This window comes from Peromyscus eremicus, chromosome 14, assembly GCF_949786415.1.
Source record: "Peromyscus eremicus chromosome 14, PerEre_H2_v1, whole genome shotgun sequence".
Classification (NCBI taxonomy): Eukaryota; Metazoa; Chordata; class Mammalia; order Rodentia; family Cricetidae; genus Peromyscus; species Peromyscus eremicus.
Genome location: NC_081430.1, coordinates 78450015 through 78472142, shown reverse-complemented (window position 1 = coordinate 78472142; position 22128 = coordinate 78450015). Strand labels below are relative to the sequence as shown.

At 42.2% G+C, this 22128-nt stretch overlaps 1 protein-coding gene across 1 annotated transcript in view; it reads right to left on the bottom strand.

Annotated features, from left to right (window-relative positions):
* The window catches only part of Exd2 (exonuclease 3'-5' domain containing 2), a 31835-nt gene extending 10594 nt beyond the window's left edge, over nucleotides 1-21241 (bottom strand). The window contains exons 1-4 of the mRNA XM_059279534.1: nucleotides 21109-21241; nucleotides 14057-14471; nucleotides 5332-5588; nucleotides 1997-2123 (exon numbers count right to left, since the gene is read on the bottom strand). Coding sequence (XP_059135517.1) covers nucleotides 1997-2123; nucleotides 5332-5588; nucleotides 14057-14425 — 753 coding nt within the window. The 5' untranslated portion in view covers nucleotides 14426-14471; nucleotides 21109-21241. The remainder of the gene's footprint in view (nucleotides 1-1996; nucleotides 2124-5331; nucleotides 5589-14056; nucleotides 14472-21108) is intronic.
* Nucleotides 21242-22128: the final 887 nt, after the last annotated feature.

Below are 22128 nucleotides of genomic sequence, written 5' to 3'. Positions count from 1 at the left end.
CTCAAAACCTGTGTAAAAAGCCAGATTCAGGAGCATGAATCCAGCACAGCTACCCCAAGACGGAAACAGAGACAGGACAACACGTGACTCTGTCTCAAGAAAAAGAAAATTAGAGGATCGATTTGGGGATTCAATAATCCAAAAAGAGTAAGTTCTAAAAACAAGAAAGGAGAATAGGAAATTATCAAAGAAAATGATCTGAGGATTCTTTCTTGAACTGGAAAACAGGAGCATCCAGACAGAAAGGGTTCACTAAAACAGGAGCATCCAGACAGAAAGGGTTCACTAAAACAGGAGCATCCAGACAGAAAGGGTTCACTAAATTCTACCACCGTGAGTCAGACATGGCCTCTACTCATGCTTGTCATCAACATTTCAAACAAGGAAGGACAGAGAACTTCCAGAAAGAACAGTCACACTCTTTAATGTCAGAAGCGGGAACACAAAGAGCAGGGCCTTCAAAGTTCTGAAAGAAAATGGCTTCTGCCCTAAACTGCTAATAGCCACACCACTGGCTAAAAGAGAGAAATCATTTATCCTTTCAGACATGCAGGGTAAGAAAAGGAAAAGACATGAGATTTAGACACCACAGGATCTATAAGAAGAGAGGTGGCGGGAGCCATAAGCCACAGATGGATAGAAGCAATGCTCAGCATATGGTGGGCAGCATGTCTGGAGAGCCAACATTCCTGACCTCAGCAGTAGATTGTAGGACAGCAGAGGGCCATGAGGGGGCAGTAGAGGGCTGAGCCACAAGGGGGCAGTAGAGGGCTGAGCCACAGGGGGGCAGTAGAGGGCTGAGCCACAGGGGGGCAGCAGAGGGCTGTAGGGACAGAACCACAGGAAATATGTTTACTTACTCAATCTGAGACAGCTGAGAGCCATAGTTCTGCTAAACAGGCTGGGGTTAAGCAAATAGTGTACAGAACACTAAGTAAACAAAAATACAAATATATCGTGGGAGAACAAAGTGTTGTTCCTGATGAAAATGGACTATCTATTTATATTGGGGAAGTGAGAAATTTTTGCTTGGGACCTAGGAACCGGAAGAGCCCTAAGTCATAACTTCTGTACGAGAAGTCAAAACATGGCTGGGCAGTGGTGGTGCGTGTCTTTAATCTGCACTTAGGAGGCAGAGGCAGGTGGATCTCTGAGTTCAAGGCCAGCCTAGTCTACAGTGAGTTCCAGGACAGCTAAGGCTACACAGAGAAACACTGTTTTGAAAAGCCAAAAAAAAAAAAAAAAAAAAAAATTCTGTGGTAGTTTGAATGTAAACGACCCTCATAATCTCATAGGGAGTGGCACTATTAGGAGGTGTGGCTTTATTGGAGTGAATATGACCTTGTTGGAGGAAGTATGTCACTGTGGGGTCAGGCTTTGAGATTTCCTATGCTCAGGGTACTACCCAGTGTCTTGACTTCTTGATGCCTGCAAGAAGTAGGATTCTCAGCTACTACTCCAGCACATCAGCCTGCATGCAGCCATGCTCCCCATCATGATAATAATGGACTGAACCTCTGAAACTGTAAGTAAGCCACCCCAATTAAATATTTCCTTTATAAGAGTTGTCATGATCATGGTGTCTCTTCATAGCAATAAAAACCTTAATTAAGACAAAGTCAAAACATACTATGCTCAAATAAGAAAGAATGATACATGCATGTAATCTAGAAGTATAATGGTAATTACCAGAAAGAAATTAAAGTAGATGTCTCTGAGAAGGAAGAGAGAAAGAAGGAATGGGGTGAGAAAGCTAGAGAACTGCTTACTGTTTCTTATGCTGAGATTTATAGCACTTTTAAAAATGTTTACGCATTTGTATTTTCTCAAGTGTTCGGCACATTCAAAACTAAAATGCAATAGGACTCTCAATGTTTTATTTAAGCAGCGTGAACATTACTGTCTTGAGAATAACCTGACAGTAAAGTCCACTTTAAGGTCTCTCTACCCAATGCTCATATTGAAGATTAGAGTCAACTACTCTGATAACAAGTACCTGGTCTTCAGTAAGATTCTCAGCATCCCAGTTGCTGCAACGAAGTAGAAGGGACTTGTCAAGTGGAAAGTTCAAAATAGTCTCAGCAAGAGATTTCAGGCTTAGCCCATTACAGAGTATATTGTTTCTACAAGAAATAAATAAATGCATGTATCAAAAATGGGCAAATGGCATGAATAGGAAAAAATTTTAAATGACTAATAAACAGAGGACAAATAAGCACAAGAAATCAAAGAAATGGTGATTTCCTATCAGACTTACAATGGTTTTTGTTTTGTTTTTTTAAACAAGTACATCTAATATCAATGGAGCATAAAAATCAATTAGGTTCATAAAATTTGTGAACTGGACATCTTTATGATCATTATGAAAAACAGTTTAATAATAAATAACTATCAAAAACTCAAATATAAAAATTCTCTGATCTAGCATTTCCTTTCCTGGGAGTTTATCCAAAGGACAAAGATACTTAAATGGATATTCACTGCAGCACTATCTGTAGCAAGAAGAACTGTAAACAGACTAAATGTCCTTCAATGGTACTCATGCCTTACTTTTAATATATGAGTAAGAATGACAAAGCTATATCAGGAGGTGAGAGTATAAAAACCAGTCATTGTTTCTGCTCTTCAAAACTTCACGATTAAAACTGCTGCAGGGTGCTGGAGAGATGGCTCAGAGGTTAAGCGCACCTGCTGGTCTTGCAAAGAACCCAGAGTTGGTTCCCAGCACCCACGTGGCAGCTCGCAACCATCTGTAACTCCAGTTCCAGGGAATTTGACACCTTCTCTGGCCTCCTTAGGCACTGCACAAATGAACACTCATGTACATAAAATAAATATAAATAAATCATTTAAAAAATTGTTGGGTAACAAAAAGGATTTCATTGTTGATCTTGGAAAATCAGAGACTAACCAAGAAATACATGTGGAATTAAGAAAACATCAGTGGACCAGAGAGTATCTCTGCGAGTTTGAGGCCAGGCTGCTCTATATAATAAGTTCCATGCTAGCAAGAGAACATAGAGAGACCCTGCCAAAAAAAAAAAAAAAAAAAAAAAAAGAGTCCTAATAGACACAGACTTTTTTAAAAAGTAAAGAGTAGGCAAGGGATATAGATCCAGGTTAGTTCATACAGCACTTGCCCAGCACACATGGAGCCCTGGGATCAATCTCCAGCACCACTAAAAACTAAGTGGTGGAGTATCTGCCTAGCATGCACAAGGCCCTGGATTCAATCCCTGATACAAAAACAGTAACAACAAGGAAAGTGAAAACAGACAACATATGACACTTGTCCGGAGTGAGCATCTGCAAGTCACGGAGCAGCAAGCTGGCAGGCAAAGGCTCCTGCGATGAGGAAGAACAGGAAGCCTTCCCTTCCCAAACACGCAGTCAACCAGTCACGTCTCATTGCCCAAGACCAAAAACACAAAAAGGCCAGGCACGCTTGAATAAAATAAACAGCTCTTGGTTAAATTCATGAAATTAAGAATGGGAAGGAAATACTAAACTTTCTTTAGTTCTACTAAAAACCACAAAAGTGGGGCCTGGAGTGTAGTTCAGTAGTGAAGTACATGCATAGCAAGTACAAGACCTTAGGGTCAATCTCCAGCAATGAAATGAAATAAAATATAAAATAAAATTGGGGCTGGGGAATGTCAATAATTTCATTAATTATAATAAAACTTCATTTAAAATGAAGGCTCTTGGGCTAGAAATACAACTAATGATATAGCACTTGCCTAATTTATTAAAGTCCTGAAGCTCAATTCTCAGTACAAAAACATAAAACAAAAGGTCTGAAGAAAGTTTCATCCTTGTTCTGAAGATTAGACTCAATCAGTAAAGGGCTTACCATGCAAGCATATGGACTGAGTTTGACCTCCCAGACCCCATGTAAAAAGGCCGGCTGTGGCAGAATGCACCTGATATCCCCGTGACAGCCAGATTAGTCAAGTCTGTGAGCTCCAGATCGAGTGAGAGACTCTGTCTCAAAAAATAAAATGAAGGCCTGGCAATGGTGGCACATGCCTTTAATCTCAGCACTCAGGAGGCAAAAATAGGCATGTAGGTCTCTGTGAGTTCAAGGCCAGCCTGGTCTTGAGTAGTGAGACCCTGTCTCAACAACAAAATCTAATGAAGAATAATTGAAGAAGACACTCCACAGTGACCTCCTGCACATGTGTGTGTGCACCCAAACATACACACACACACACACACACACACACACACACACTTTCATTCTTATTTCTAACTACAACTTGTATATTATCGTTTTATGATAACATTCATCTTTAGCCTAATTCTCCTTTAGGATGTTTTGAGACAGGTGCTCATGATCTAGCCCAGGCTGGCCTCAAACTCATACCCTTCTGCCTCAGCCTCAGAGAACTCAATGCACTTTCAATTTACATACATTCATTTAAGTGTCTCCAAATGCACAGAGTGTAAATGAGGACTGTGGTTTCTGGAGAGATGGTTCAACAGTTAAGAGCATTTGATGCTCTTGCAGAGGACCCAGGTCCAGTTCCCAGTACCCATATAATGGCTCACACCCCTCTGTAACTCCAGTTCAAGGGGATCTGATGCTCTCTTCAGGCCCCCACAGACGTAAACATACAGGCAGGCAAAACACTCATACACACAAACTAAATAAATATATTTTAAGTAAGTAAATAAATAATGGATAAATGAGGACCGTGCATGGACCTGAGGAATTAAGTGTGACCCCTGAAAGATAGAGTGAAATAGTTTCTACAGAAGAAAAGGCTAAGAAGGGAAGCCTCTTCTCTCCAAGTCAAGGACAAGGCTGACCATTATTTATGCCTACGGCTCGTTTGTAAACACAAATGCTGCCCAGAAGTCGGGTTTACCATAGGAGTGCTGAAGACTTGCGAAGTTAAATTGAGTACATGAATCACGAAGGGAAAGCCCAGACCTGGCCCACTGTCACCCTCTCAGAACCCTGAGGTCAGGTCATCTAGTCTCTGAAGAGAAGCCACAGATACGGGCTCTTATACTTAGTCTTCTGCACTGAAAACACATTTCACATGGGAAAAAGTAAACAAACCCTACAGCTCCAACTTAGCCAGGGGACCACTGGTTCATAACCTCTCCTTTACAAGGGATTAGAGGTTTATCAAAAAAGAAATTTTAGCCAACCAAGCTTTTCTCAGACATTGGTATGTCTCCCCACAAGTTCAGTACGCATTTTCAAAGTCTTTAGGTTTCTAATGAATTCTAACTGCTTCATTCTCGATCCCCAGCAACTGCAGCTCATGTACAATGTTTGCCCCACAGCTACAGGTATCCTGGCATGTATACAAACCATACCCCTGCTTCACGGCTAGGTAGCGGAGGTCTAGACACCCCCTTACAATGAGTCCATAATCCTGTAGAAGCTTGTTGGCATCTTCTGAGCATCCCACTCCTACTTTCAAGATGGTGCCATCTGCCAGTATGTCCAAAAGCGTTCTTGGTAGTGTTTTGCCTCCATAGATCAGCCTGGGCAAGCGAATCAATGCACAGAAGCCACTCGGGGAAGCCATTTGTAGGAGTGACAAAGGACTGGCTTTGCCTTCCAAATTCACCTGCAAAAGAACACGACAGAGCACAGTTCACATCCTTGCACAGCAGCAGGACAAAAGGAATCTCTGGCTAAAAACCCAATTTAAGAGATATGTCCTTAGCTTCCCAAAGGGAGCAGCAGAATGGATTGGAGACTAAATGCAAGGAGAGCCTGTTTGAACAGATATGAGGCCTTCTAAAGCAGCAGTCTGAAGAAGCTTCACAGGGCCAACTCCAGCCCTGAAACCTGATCAGTCCACAAACAGTCACCAGCTGATAGTCTCAGGAGCTCTGAGACAGCAGTCAGAGGAAACATGCTGGGTTTAAAAGGCTAAGAGCAGAGTGCTAAATGGTATCATACCTGAAGGCTCTACTGCACATGTTCGTAACTGCTCTCACCTGCCTTATCAGCACTGCCTCAAGAGGCTAGTTTCAAAAGGAAGTAGAGGCCGGGCATGGTAGCATTTGCTTCTAATCCCAGCATGGAGCAATCTATAGTGGGTAGCCATTCCAGCTTTGATCTGGAAGTTCCAACCCCCATTGAGGCTTCGGTAACTGTCACGCCTACAAGGTGGGGCCAAGGGAGGACCGGCTCTCTCTGTTGCTGGACCCTGGGTAGTGGAGGTTGACCGAGCAGAGCTCCAGAGAACACCGCTGGACTGCGATACACCTTCCCCAGACCCTGCGACCTACCTATCCCTTCATTTGTAAGTTACGTCACTAATAAACTTTCCTTTTAACTACGTGGAGTGGCCTTAATAATTTCACCAATAGCGATCTATGAGTTTGAGGCCAGCCTGATCTGCATATTGAACCAAGACAGCCAAAGCTATATATATTAGGAACCTTTTTCAAAAACACAAAACAAATAGTGCAGAGTACCGCTCTGCCAGTATAACAGATCCTGGTGGGACAAAGTCACAAATGAAGTTTATCAAAGAAAGAAACAGCACAAAGGTAAGTTTGAGAAAATACTGAATTAATGGTATCCCTAGAAAAACATACTTACAAAATTTGTTCCTACTTTCAAGAGTTTAAAAAGGATTCCAAAAGCAATCCACAAAACAGATGAACTACCCAATAAATTTCTTCTCACTTTTCAGGAAAAGAAACTTTCAGCCTATAGGTGGAACAGCTTACTAAATATGACAGGATAATGGCAAAGCCAACATTATCACTCATAGTTCCCAGTGTCTACAACAGTAGTTCTGAAGGGAGAATGATTTTGCCCCTGATGGGAAACTTAAGTCTGAAGAACTCTTAGGTCATCACAGTGGAAGAAGGGAGTATAAAGGCACCTAGAAGGCAGGAGGCAGATGCTGCTGGGCATCCAACAGCACAAGACATCCAACAGGACACATCCCACAACACTACTCACAACACAGAATGATCTGCCAATCATTTCAGCAGTGGGAACAATATGACTATGTATGAGGCTCACACACTGCCTACATTTATGGCTGGCGTGGTCCTGGCCTAAAGAACCTTTGAACCTTTGAGGAAGAAGAGACATATAGGACAAGCCCTTACACATGTGATATGGTAAAAGCAAAGGTATTTATCAAGCACAGTGTCACATACTGTGGGATATCTTTCTGTATGCTGTGAATATGTATTGCTCCGGTTGGCTAATAAATAAAGCTGCACTGGCCTATGGCAAGGCAGGATGGAGCCAGGTGGGAAAATTCAAGGGAGATAGTGAGAGGAGAAAGGCAGAGTGAAGAGACACCAGCCCATAGCCCAAGGAGCAACAAGATGCCAGCAGATCGGTAATGCCACAGCCACATGGCAACATATAGATTAATAGATATGGGTTGGATTAAGTTATAAGAGCTAGCTAACAAGAAGTCTGACCCATAGGCCATACAGTTTGTAAATAATATAAGCCTCTGTGTGTTTACTTGGGACCAAGTGCCTGCAGGACTTGAGTGGGAGAGATTCGTCCGAACTTCAGGGCCAGGCAGGACTGGAGAAACTTCTGGCTTCAGTCACAAGTACTGGGAGAAGAAATATTTCATACTTGAGGCAATCAAGATTACCGAGAGAAAACAGTCAACCCCACAAGAAATTGCTACTAAAAACAAAACATCTTTGCCCTCAAATTCTACCTTACTGTTCAGCACAGCCATGATTTAACTCACCAAAACCTTAGACTTTCTTCTTAGGCACTGCTTTACCAATGGGAGCTATTTACACATCCTCAGAAGAAAACTGGTGCATGTATGGTGAAACTCACCTCTGATCCCAGCACTTGGGAGGTACAGGCAGGTGGATCTCTAGGAGTGTGAGGACAACCTGATGTACACAGCAAGTTCCAAACCAACTGGGGCTACACAATGAAAAACTATGTGTCTCCCTTCCTACCCCACACATGCACATGCGTGCGCACAAGCACACACACACAACATAAAGAAGGAAATAAACAGTATAAGTATACTAAAAGAAAACTTTAAAATGATAAGAAATTGTTCTCATATCTGACTGCTTTCTTCCCAAGCTGAATCTAGACTCAGCACATCTTCAGAGTTATAGAAGAAATCAGATCACCTACAAAGAATCAATAAAATAATGATGATTACCTTCAATAGCAACAATGGAAACCAGAAGACAATGAAATACAGTCTTAAAAATGGCAAAGCTAAAATTCTACACTCAGAGGAAATATTTTTACAAGACTTAAAAAAAGATATTTTCAGAACAATGAGTATCTTATTATCAATGAGTACCAGAAATAACTTGTAAAAAATTTGGCATAAGGGTTAGGCACAGTGTGTGTGACTGTCATCTCATACTCAGGAGGCTGAAGCAGGGGGACTGCGACAGGTTCCAGACCAGCCTTAACAATGTAGTAAGTACCAGGCCAATCATGACTATAAAGAACATTCTGTCTCAAAAGAGCCAAGCAACACACAAAAGCAAGAATGACTTCAAGAATCAGGAATAGGGATGGGAGAGATGACTCCGTGTTTAAGGGCACTTGCTGCTCCTGCACAGACCCAAGTTGTGTTATCAGCACCCAAGTGGGACTGCTCACAACTGCATATAATTCTAGTTCCAGAGGATCCAACGCCCTCTTCAGACTGCTGCTGGCACATGCACACACACACACACACACACACACACACACACACATAAAATAATATAAATTTTGGGGCTGGAGAGATGGCTCAGTGATTAAGAGCACTGGCTGCTCTTTCAGAAGTCCTGAGTTCAATTCCAAGCAACCACTGGTGGCTCACAATCATCTGTAGTGGGATCTGGTGCCCTTTCTGGCATGCAGGCAGACAGAGCACTCATAACTAAAAAAATTACATAAATAAATTAAATTTAAAAATATAAAAATATAATATAAATTTATTTTTTAAAAGGAGCTAGGAATAGAGGAGTATACAATCCTAATACTCAGAAGTGGAGATGAGGATCTAGAGTTTTGGGCTTGCATAGGCTACTGAGTGAAACTCAGTCTCAAAAACCAAAACAAACCAAAACAAAAACAAAGAAACAAACAAACAAACCAGTTAACAGGAGCTAGGGAGATGGCACAAGAGGTAAAAGTACTAGACATGCCTGTTGTGGGATAATCCTTTTGTACACTGTGAAGATGTGTCTTTGCCAAGGGGCCTTCTGATTGGTTTAATAAAAAGCTGAATGGCCAATAGCCAGGCAGGAGAGAACAGGCAGGACTTCCGGAGAGAGAGAGAAACTCAGGGTTAGAATCTAGGCTCGGAGGAGATGCCAGCGAGACACAGAGGGAGTTGGACATAGAATGGAGGAGAGGTAAAGAATCATGTGGCAGAACATAGATTAATAGAAACAGATTAATTTAAGTTATAAGAAATAGTTGGGAAGACATCTAAGCTAAAGGTCAAGTTTTCATAACTAATAAGTCTCCATGTCATTATTTGGGGGCTAGCAGTCCAAAGAAAGTCCAACTGCATTTGGCATTTAATGTGGAGGCTCAGCCCATATATTCAAACACAGGGTCTGAGAAAGCTGAGAAAAGTCCTGGATTTGACCCACTGCTCATGGTGTACAGAGTCAAGGCTCCTTTAAGAAGCCCTACTAGGTAGCAGAGCATTTGAACAGCAGCCTATCAGCAGGAGACTAGTTTGAAAAGTCTGCCACAGCACAGGCCCAGAAACTCCCCAGAGTTGGGAAGGCTAGATACAGCTCTGGGCCGCCCCACCACAGGCAAGAGGCTCAGCTCTCATCAACACAAAGCGGGTGGAGCCGGCTCCCAGCAATGCTAAGTGAGCCACACAGTGGGTAGCTTACCTACTGCCTAGCCATTTAAGGTTTGGCTCATGTGGTCGGAGAAATACTACAGAGGCACAAAAAAAAAAGGTCAGGTCCAGACTGAGAAAACCTCTGAATAGGTACAATACACTTGAAAATGTGCTTAGGTGCCAAAGAAAGAAAAGAAAATGGGTAAAGACATTTATAGAAAATAAATAAATAGTTTGAAAATAATAAAGTAATATAAAAAGAATAAGCCACATAAGGATAGGAAATATATAGGGCATCTGGATCCTGTATGGTGCTTTGTTGACTTTGAATTTTTTTTTTTTTTTTTTTTTTTTTTATTCTTTATGTGCATTGGTGTTTTGCCATAGAACTGGAGTTACAGACAGTCATGAGCTGCCATGTGGGTTCTGGGAATTGAACGTGGGTCCTCTGGAAGAGCATTCAGTGCTCTTAACCACTGAGCCATCTCTCCAGCCCCGACTTTGAATTTTTTTAAATGCTAATGAGCAAAACCCAACAGCTGCTGAGAGATACTGGATTGTGGAAAAAACTGAATTAAACCAGCCTATATATTTTAAGGATGTCTTAACTTTAGATTGGAAGTTGGAAAATGTGTTGTGTTAGGGTAGAGGTTATGCCTTTGTTCCCACAGGAAACAAAAAGCTATGGATAAATAAATAAAGATCAGATTTGACTCTGGGAGACCTCTTGAAAATCCTGGCTACAGACATGAAGGAAAAAAAAAACAAGAAAAACTACAAGACAGGTGACATATAAGCTAATCCCTCTACATGGGAGCAGCTCTGAGACTGGATGAAACATGATAAATCTTGTAGGCTACAGAATCCTCATGACTTATTATTACATGCTATCCTTTCATGGAACATGGATGGAGATTTATATTACAGTTTAGTTACTCTGTCCAGTTGATAGATGCCTTTTACCTGCTCAAACACAGAACAGAGAATCATCTTTAGCTGATTTGTGCCCAATGCACATCCCATACTTGTGTTAATGCAGATATGTATATAACCTTTAAAAGATTGTATGTTTTCGCCGGGCGGTGGTGGCACACGCCTTTAATCCCAGCACTCGGGAGGCAGAGCCAGGCGGATCTCTGTGAGTTCGAGGCCAGCCTGGGCTACCAAGTGAGTTCCAGGAAAAGGTGCAAAGCTACACAGAGAAACCCTGTCTCGAAAAACCAAAAAAAAAAAAAAAAAAAAAAAAAAAGATTGTATGTTTTCAGAAAAAAAGGACCAGACACCAATGAAAACAAGTAGCCCAGGTGATCCAGCTTCTCAGAATGCCTCTGTTGTAGTTTCCTCAAAAATCTGCATCGAGAACATCTTCAAAGCAGCTAGCTGAGATGGTTCATCCTCACAGACTACTCCAGTCAGGACTTCAGATAAGCTCTGCACTTTCCCATCACACAGAGACTAAACAAACAATAATACAGTTTGTTCTCCCAGGACTTGACTATTATCTCATTTTCTCAGGGTCCCTGAAGATGCCATAGTCCCCAGAAGTAATTTTAAGAACATGATGCCAACTTGGGAGGCAGAGGCAGGTAGATCTCTGTGAGTTTGAGGCCAGCCTGGTCTAGTTCTAGGATAGCCAAGGCTACACAAAGAAACCCTGTCTCAAAAAACCAAAATAACAACAAAAAAGAACATGATACCACATTCTCAAGAGTTGGGGTGGGTGGTTTTTGGTCATTTGGTGGATTATGGATGTGCTGTAGGATAGTCTTTCTATACACTGTGAGTATGTGTTACTCTCATTGGTTGATAAATAAGGCTGTTTGGGTAATGGTGAGGCAGAATAAGGTTAGGTGGTACTATCAAACTGAAAATGGAGATCAAGAAGGGTGGAGTCGGGGCAGACACCAGCAGCTGCTGAAGGAGCAAGATGCCAGTAAGCCACAGGCCATGTTGTGATACAAAGATTAATAGAAATGGGTTAATTTAAATGTAAGAGCTAGTTAGTAATAAGCCTGAGCCATCGGCCAAACATTTATAATTAATATAATCTTTTGTGTGATTATTTGGGATCGGGAGGTTGGGACAGAGAAACTCCACCTCCAATTACATGGATGTTTGTTATCGTTTAGGGGGGTTGGCTGCAAGTTCTTACTGGTCATGATCAGGGAAAAAAACTAAGCAGAGGAGGTTAGATTCATAAACCTCTTCCTGAAAAGAAAATAGAGGGGATATAGGAATGATAGCATAAAAGGGTAGATTATTGAATCTACTTTTAAACTAAAAAACAACTATTAACCTCAAATATTTTATATTGGTATGAATTTTTGTATATTGATACAAATTTAAGGTTATTTTTGATATAACATACTCTATATATGTTTCTACTCTTGTTTAAGGTATTTTTGTATTGATACAAATTTAAGGTTATTTTTGTTAGAACATACTGTAAAGTATTGTACCTATGCAGCTAATTTAAAAATGTAATGTAAAGTTCTAGTCCTTGAAAGCTATTAATATAAACTATTTAGGATAATTAAGAAATACAGGTTAGTATTTAGTCATCTGTTGCATGAACTCTAAATGGTCTTATAATAAAAACCTGGAGCCAGATATCAGGATGAAAGCTGAAAGATAAGAGAAGCAGAGCAAGCCACAGCCACCACCAACTCCTCAGCCTGAGAGTTCCTGTCTCCTCCCACCTTATACTCCTTTCTCTGCCCAGCCATAACACTTCCTGTCTCAATCTTCCTAGTACTGGGATTAAAGGTGTGTGATCCCAAGTGCTGGAATTAAAGGTGTGTGCCACCACTGCCTGGCTCAGTTTCTCCTTTAGACTAGATTGATCTCATGTAGCCCAGTGTGGCCTTGAACTCACAGAAATCCAGATGGATCCCTGCCTCTGCCTCCTGAGTGCTAAGATTAAAGGTGTGTGCTACCACTGCCTGACCTCTATGGCTAACTCTGTGGCTAATTCTGATCTTCAGGCAAGCTTTATTTCCTAGATTACAAACAATATATCACACTCTTGGTTGCCTCAAGTATGAAATATCCCTCCTCATCGCTTCTCGGCCTTTTGGCTAAGATCAAGTGAAATATCCCTCCTCCAGCACTTGTGACACTTTGGTGTTTGCCATGTCATTTCTATGTATATGAGCTTGGTCTGTATGTCTTCTCCTCCTGCAAGGTTCTAAATCCTTTAGGCCAGAATCAATCCTTCCATATCTCCAGAGTTGTCCTCTGACCTTCACATGTATCCCATGGCACACATGCACCCACACACATACAAATATGCATACACAAATCACAAAAACACAAACATTAGAAAAGCAATCCTCAATAAAAATGTCTGAGGACCTAGGACTATAGCTCAGTTGGTAGATCACTTGCCTAGCATGTAAAGCCCTGGGTCCAACCCACAGTACAGCATACAGAGGATATGGTGGCACACACACACACACACACACACACACACACACACACACGCACGCACATAATCTTTTTTTTAAAGTATTAACAAAGCAGCGGGGTGGTGTACACCACCTTTGATACTAGTACTTAGGTAAAGGTAGGAGAAACAAAAGCTCAAGGTTATTCTCAATTACATATCAAATTCAAGATTAGCCTAGAACCTGTCTCAAAAAACAAACTGAAAACAAAAGCTAAAATAGGTAGGTAGTTGTGGTGCTAGGTTTTATTTGTTTGTTTGTTTGAAAACAGGGTCTTATTTTGTAACCCAGGATGGCCTCAAATTCACAATATAGCCCAGGGTAGCCTCAAACTTGCTGTGACCCCCTTGCCTCGTCCTCCCAGGGTGCTAAGGTTACAGGTGTGCACCACCACACCTAGTTAGTAGCTGGTATTTGATGAGCACTTGCTGTATATTAAAAGTGTACTGAAGCCTTTATAGGAATTATCTACTTGATTACTTAGAAGTCACTGGAAGTAGGTGCCCATACATTGCTATTACAAATAAGTAAACAGACTTGAAGAAGCTAATTACCTTGTCCAGTTTGGAGAATAATCAGTAAAAGTGAAACTGACTTTTTTTTTTTTTTTTTTTTTTTTTAAAAAGCCCACCTAACTCCAGAGTAACAATTGTAAGGTCACCCCTATCCCGAGGACATCAGCATCATCTGCTAAAGTATACTTACAAGCAAATCAAGAACAGAGTAAGTCTACTTTCAGCTTATTCTATTCTTGACCACCCATGTCCCGAATTAGGAAAACTAATGAGATTCTTTGTCAGTCACTGCCTTTTAACTTACCCATTCACAGTCGATTCCAAGTACTGGGAAATCTTCCAGCTCTCTCCTAAGGAAGGGCTGGATATGATTCCACTCTGCCTCCTGAGATACTGTCACCACCTCTGCCTGGAGTATCCTCCCCTCCCACGAGGCTCTGGGTGCTCTCAGGGCATCTTCTGGAGGGGGCCACTCCCGCCTACCAGGCACTTGGTACTGCTGCTGCTGCTGTGGCTGCTGCTGCTGCTGTGGTTGCTGCTGCTGCTGCTGCTGCTGTGTCTCTCTGCTTGTCTTACTCCATCTGCGCTGGATGACTTTCCACAGGACAAATCCCCCCACGGCCACACCCAGAAGGGTGGTCACTGTCAAAGCCACTGAATTCTGTCTAGACATCTTCAACCTTTTACTGCTTAAGGTAGCATTTCACTAATCCCACAACCTGCAAGATAAGTATCAAAAGTATATTTTCATATAAAATATAAACTTAAATATAAAAAAGTTTTCCCTAAAGTCCAAATCTCTGTACCCACAAACTAAAAAAACTGATACAAATTTTGACACAAAACAGTATGTTGATTTTTCCATTTTTATGCTTTATTTTTTTAAGACAGGGTCTCATGTAGCCCAGGCTGACCTTGAACTTACATAACTAGGGATGACCTCATCCTTATACTTTGTTATTCCATTTCTATTTCCATTCTTGCTTCCACAATTTCACCTGCGCTCTGACAACTGCCTAGGACTCTCTTTTTGTTGTTGTAGTTGTTGTTGGTTTTCGAGCCAGTGTTTCTCTGTGTAGTTTTGATGAGGGGTGCCCTTGACTATAAACAGAGACCTAAAAGTGTTCATACACTAGTTCATGCCAGGCTGAGGTTATTAAAAATCCCTAAGGACAGGACAGATACTCAAGTTTGTACTTATGAAGCTGTAGGGACCAAGCTCATATCATTCTCATTAAAAGGAAAATCCAGAGCCAAGGATCTAAATTAAGACTAATTCAGAACCGGGGAACTCTGTTGAAGTAGTGTCACCATGGAAGTGACATACAGAGTCCATGCGTTTCTAACACAGCAAACATGTAGAGCTTCTGGGGAAGACAGGGCCTAGAACCAAAACAAAACTTGAAAGCCAGTAAAAATAGTTCACAGAAGCTGGGCATGATAGCACAGACCTGTTATCCCACAAATATTAAGACTGAGAGGACAGCACGTTTAAAGCTAGCTTGAGTTACCTACCAAATTCCAGACCAGTTTGGTCTAGGGAGAAAGATCCTGTCTCAATAAATAGATAGATAGAGCCGGGTGGTGGTGGCGCACGCCTTTAATCCCAGCACTTGGGAGGCAGAGGCAGGCGGGTCTTTGTGAGTTCGAGGCCAGCCTGGTCTAGAGCGAGATCCAGGAAGGTGCAAAGAGAAACCCTGTCTCAAAAAAACCAAAAAAAAAAAAAAAAAAAAAGATAGATAGACAGACAGACAGGTAGATAGATGGACATTTGTTTATGCTGTGGAACATTTGTTTAATGATGCAAAGATGTATTGCATTCTTTTATGTTGTATTTGTTTAACTCTGTGAAGCTGTTTTTGTTACTGTGCCTGTCTAAAACACCCAATTGGTCTAATAAAGAGCTGAACAGCCAATGGGTAGGCAGGAGAAAGGATAGGTGGCAGGCAGAGAGAATAAACAGGAGGAGAAATATGGGAAGAGAGGATTGGTGAGGAGCAATAAAAAGGAGAGAAGGACATCAGGGGCCATCTACCCAGCTACACAGCAAGCCACAGAGTAAGAGTAAAAAAAGGAATATAGAATAGAGAAAGATAAAAAGCCCAGAGGCAAAAGATAGATGGGATAATTTAAGTTAAGAAAAGCTGGCTAGAAATAAGCCAAGCTAAGGCCGGGCATTCACAAGAAAGAATAATCCTCCATATATTTATTTGGGAACTGGGTGGTAGGCCCCCTAAAAGTGCAAAGAGTAAAAATACCAACTACATAAAGGAGCTGGGGTCCCCAGATTATCTTCCTATATCTCAAATGACCTAAGGACTCCCATAAGACCCCATCTTCCACAGGTCACACCATCTCCCAATAGTGCCACATTGGGGCCCAATCCTTTACCACATGGACCTTTAGGAGAGGCCACATCTAAACTACAGTAACTGTTTTTCTAAAAATACTCAAACATGAATTCAACGTGAATCTTATTTTTTAAAAGCTTTTTAAAAAATAAATTGGCTACCAAGACATCCCAAACAGAGCCTGAAGAAGTGGAGAAAATACTTGCAAGTCACATATCTGTTAAAGGCATGTGTTTAAAATACAAACTTTTACAACTCAGTAATAAAAGACAAATGAACTAATTACAAAACATGATTAAGACTATGAATAGAGATCTGAAAGACAATTGAGCAATGGCCAAATAGCACATGAAAAGCTCTTTAACATCATTAGCTATCAGGGAAAATGCAAATCAAAACCACAATGACATAATGCTTCAAAACCACTACTGTGGCTCTCAAAAAGGCAGCTAAGAAGAACTGGCAATACTGTGGAGAAACGAGAAACTCTCACACACTGTCAGTGGGAATGCCAAATGGTGCAGCTGCTTTGGAGAACAGCCCGGCAGGTCTTCAACAGCTAAGCATGAAGACACCACAGGCCTCACAGTTCCATTACAACCACATGGAAGGGAAATAAAAACACATCCACAGAGAGTGCCGAGCAGTGCTGTCTGTAACAACCCCAAAGTGGAAATCATCCCAAAGCCTATTAACTGAGAGACACATAAAACAGCCTAGCTACCGGTTATGAGTTGAGCTGTGTCTTCCAAAAAGGTATGCTGAAGTTCTACTCTCAGAACCTATGCCTGTGCCCTTCTTAGGAATTAGGGCCTTCCATATATTATCAAGATGAAGTCGAGGCAGGTGATGGTGCATGCCTTGGGAGGCAGAGGCAGGTGGATCTCTGTGAGTTCAAAGACAGCCTAATCTACACAGTGAGTTCCAGGACAGCAAAAGCTAGAGAAACCCTGTCTCAAAAAGAGAAAAAGATAAAATGAGGTCATACTGATGTAGACTCAGCCTTAATCCAGTGTGACTGGTATCCTACAGAAAAGAAAAAAAAAGACAAGACAAAGGGAGACCCAAATGTGACAGACACACGGGGAAGAAGTCAGGAGAAGATGGAGGTGGATACTAAAGTCAAGCAAACCAAAGAAAGCCAAGGATCTTTATTCCTAGGAGCTAAAAGGCAAGGAAGAATCCTCCCATCCCCAACTCCCCACCAAGGAGACAGAATAGTCCTCCAGAGACCTCTAGTCTCCCCAACTGTAGAACCAATTTCCTTTTTTCTTTCTTTCTTTTCTTTTTTTTTTTTTTTTTTTTTTTTTTTTCGTTTTTCAAGACAGAGTTTCTCTGCGTAGCTTTGGTGCCTGTCCTGGATCTCGCTCTGTAGACCAGGCTGTCCTGGAACTCACAGATCCACCTGGCTCTGCCTCCCAAGTGCTGGGATTACAGGTGTGCGCCACCACGCCCAGCCAATTTCCATTATTTTAAGCCATCCAGTTTGTGAAGTTTTGTGACTACAGCCTTAGGGATGGAGAGATGCTCAGATGACCCAAGTTCGATTTCCAGCAGCCGTATCAGGTGTTCACAACTGCCTGTAAATCCAACTCCAGGGGAATCTAATATTCTCTTCTGGTATTTGCAGGCATGTGCACAAAACACACACACACACACACACACACACACACACACACACACACACACACACACGGTGGTTCTGGCCTTTAATCCCCAGGAGGCAGAGGCATCTCTATGAGTTCCAGGCCATCCAGGACTACACAGTGGGACCTTGTCTCAAAAAACAAACCAATAAATAATTTTTTTAAAGTAAAGATACAAATGGGGGAAAGGTATTCAAAAAGAATGGTTTGTTTAAATATTAACACATATATGAACTGCAAACAAATATTTTTAAAGTGTTTTGAAAACAAACGACCAAATTTAAGAATTTTTAATTTCTTCTTTATATTAAACTTCTTTTCTGCCACACTTTCTAATCTAGATATCAATGCCTTTCAGTTGCTATCTCTTCTAACATTGTAATACACATAAATATGTACTATACACATATGAAAATAAAATCCATAGTGTATAATTAATAACTGTATGGAATGGAGAGATGATTCATCAGTTAGCACTTGCTGCTGCATATGTCTGTATCCACTTTTATGTGGATATTAGCTGTTAAGTCAATGATAACCAAGCTACAATCCACAGAACCACTAAGATTAGCTATAAAGTAAGGGACTAGATGGGACAGATAGATCTCATTAGGAAAAGGAAATAGAATAGTTGTAGATGGATGAGTGAGGGCTGGACAGGAGGGTCAAGTGGGAAGAGGGAGGGAATATGGGGAGAGACAGCTAAAATTAAGGACCATTGAGGGGTAGTATGGAAACCTAATACAGTAGAAGCTTCCTAAAACATATATATTATATATAATATATTATATATATATATATATATATGAAGGCAACCTAAATGAAATGGCCAAATAATGGAGGAGAGAGAGTCCCAACTGGACATCTCATCACCCAATGAAGCTTCCAGTACTAGAATTGGGTTACATCTCATTGAGTTGTTGGCCAAAGGGGATCCATGGGAAACCCCAAACAACTGAGACTGTTGACAAGACTACAGGTTGCTCTTCACAAACTGACAGCAAGTCCCCATTGCTGAAGACAACACCTATACAACTCATTGAACATGGAGATGGTGAGCTGGTGCCTACATAGAACCTTCACCCCTAATTCTAGTGTCTTTGGTATAGGAAGGTACACTGCATGCTACCAAAAGAGAAATGTAAACACCATGTCAGCCTCAAACCCTTTGATCTACCATGGTGCTCCGCCTGCAAGATATGCTAGCGCAATGGTGTCTGTGGTAGTTTGAATGTAACTGGCCCCCATAATCTCATAGAATAGAATGGCACTATTAGGAGGTGTGGCTTTGCTGGGATAGGTATGGCCTGGTTGGAGGAAGTGTGTCACTGTGGGGGTGGGCTTTGAGGTCTCCTATGCTGAGGATACTACCAAGTGTCACAGTCAACTTCCCGTGGCCTGCATATCAAGACGTAGCCAACACATCTGCCTACACACTGCCATGGTTCCCACCATGGTGATAATGGACTGAACCTCTGAACTGTAAGCCACCCAATTAAATGTTTTCTTTATAAGAGTCGCCGTGGTCATGGTGTCTCTTCACAGCAATAGAGACCCAAGACAGTGGCACAAAGCTTGTGGGAGTAACCAACCATTATCTGATTTGGTGTAAGGTCCACTCCATGAAATGAAACCCATACCTAACATTGCTTGGGATGACCAAAAGCCAGAGACTAGATAGTTCAAGGACCTGAATAAAACCAAATCCTACTGTTCTTTAAAAAAAAAGAAAAAAGGCAATAAAATGACTCCTAATGGCATTCTGCTGTACTCATAGATCAGTGCCTTGCTCAAAGAAACTTCTTCCTGAAGTAGATGGGAACAAATACAGAGACCCACAGCCAGACATTATTCAGAGAATGAGACCTTGGAACACTCAGCTCTAAATGGGATATTTCCATCAAATCCCCCCACAGGGCTCAGGGAACCCTGAGGAAGAGGAGGTGGAAAGAGTGTAAGAGCCAGAGGGGAGAAAGGACACCAGGGAAACAAGGTCCTCTAAATCAACATGATCAAAGCTCATATGAACTCACAAGAGACTGAGGCAGCATGCACAGGGCCTACAGGGGTGTACACCAGGTCCTTTGCAAATATATTATGGTTTCCAGTTTAGTGTTTTTATGGGATTCCTGAGTATTCAAACAAATAGGTCGCTGACTCTTGTGTTTTCTCTTGGTCTCTTTCTTCTGTTTGTCTTGTCCAACTTTGATTTGATGGTTTTATCTTATTATATTTTATTTTGTTATATTTTATTATTATCCTTTAGAAGCCTGTTTGTTTTCCAATGAGCAACAGAAAGGGAGTGGATCAGGATGGGAAGGGAGGTGGGGAGGAATTGGGAGGGATAGAGAGAGTAGAAACCATAATCAGGATATATTATGTGAGGGGAAAAAAAATCTATTTTCAATTAATTAAATAAATAAGTAAAGTAGTACTAGCTGCTTTTCCAGAGGACTCAAATTTGGCTATCACTCCCATCAGTCAGCTCAAACCGTCTGAAACTTGAGCTCCAGAAGATCAACACTCTTTTTGGCAGCATACACTCACAGAGATACACACACACACACACACACACACACACACACACACACACAAAAATAAATCTTGACGGGTGTGGTGGAACAAGTTTTTATTCCCAGCACTTGGAAGGTAGAGGAAAACAGATATGAGCTCCAGGCTAGCCAGGACTACACAGTGAAACCCTGTCACCACCCCCACCACCCCCAAAAAAGTTAATAAAAATAAAACCAGTTTTGTGTTTCCAAGGAGATGTTATATAAGGGAACTTGCGTCCAATCGTATATCAAAAGCTTATAAAAGCTTGGGCTGTCTGAATTTTAATGAACAGATGTCAATTTTGAATAAATAAAGTTCTAGTTTGATCTACCCCGTGGATGTGAAAAGCCAAAGCCAGAGGTGGCTCCCTGCAAATGGCCGGGCCACTGTGTGCGCCTGCAGGTACCCAGGTGGGGCGGGTCCCCCGAAGCCGGGAGGAACGGCGGTAAGGGCTGCTTTTTAACTGACTGGGTCAGGAAGCCTCGAAGGGTTGGTGGATGCTCCTGACGAGAAGCCGGGCGGATGGAAAGGGGCGGCCCGGGAAGGCTTGGGGACCAATGGCGGGGTGAGTCCTCCCCAACCTTGAGGGCTCCACCGCCCACACCGAGTTAAGGACCAGGAGGCCTCGCCTCAGGGCGGGGAGAGGGGCAGGACCAACAACGCCTTAGGACCGCTGGAGCCCCACAGTCGCCCACGCGCAAAGTGGTACCGCCAGCAGCCCGACCCTCTCGAGCCACACTGGAAAGCCCTCTGCCCCGCACACAACCCCAGAGGAAGACTTTGCCAACCCGAGTTTCACTTACCTGCGGCCTCCAGCCTTGCCCGAACACCTGCGGCACCCCACGCCGACAGGCTGGAACCCCCGGGGCGGGCTGGCCGCACCCACCCGGATGCATAAATGCCGTAGCCACTTCCGGCCTCGTAGCCGGCCAGGAGGATGTAAACCCCTCCTCCCCGTGGCGTGTACTTATGGGCCGCGCCATTTTGTACGGAAGCCTCTGGGACAGCTGTTACCTCCCCGGGTTCTCTGTTTGAGGATGGGTTAAAATTGCAAAGACTTAATGTCCTCAGAAAAGTGGTGCTTTCTGAGATGGCGCTTTTGTCTTTTGCTTTTGGTTTTGAAGTGCAATATAAGACGTGTAATTTTTCTCTTTTACCCTGGGTAGCGTTTCTCTACATTATTTTTCTTATATTTGGGCAGGAAAATAAGAAAACTGCTTAAAGAATTGTAATGTTCTTCATTAGAATTGTATGTTCTCTTAAGGCCATTAATAATTTATAACATCTCTCTCTCTCTTTTTTTTTTTTTTTTATGTGTTTTGTCTCCACATAAACCTTGAAGCATGCCTGAAGAAGCCAGAAGAGGGAGTTAGATCCATCCTCTGGAACTCGGATTATAGAAGGTTGTGAGCCACTGTGTGGGGTTTGGTAATCAAACCTGGGTCATCTGGAAGAGCAGCCAGTGCTCTTCACTGCTAAGCCATCTCTCCTGTCCCTTATATCCTCTTTTATAAAAACCACAGTATTGTCTGTATATGAAGCCATTCATTTAGGATTGATGGGTTTTTTGTTTTGTTTGTTTGTTTGGGAGGGGGGTTGTGGCAGGGTCTTGTGTTCTACAATCTGACCTCCAACTCTCCATATGTAGCCTTGAATTCCTGACCCTCCAGCTTCCATGTCCGAAATGCTAGGATTATAGGCAGGCATGTACTACCACACCCTTTTTATGCAGTGGCGGGGATGGAACCCAGGCACAGCAATAGATTTGAGGCCAGCCTGGGTTATATAAGACCCTATCTCAAGAAGGGGGAAGAGGAATTGTT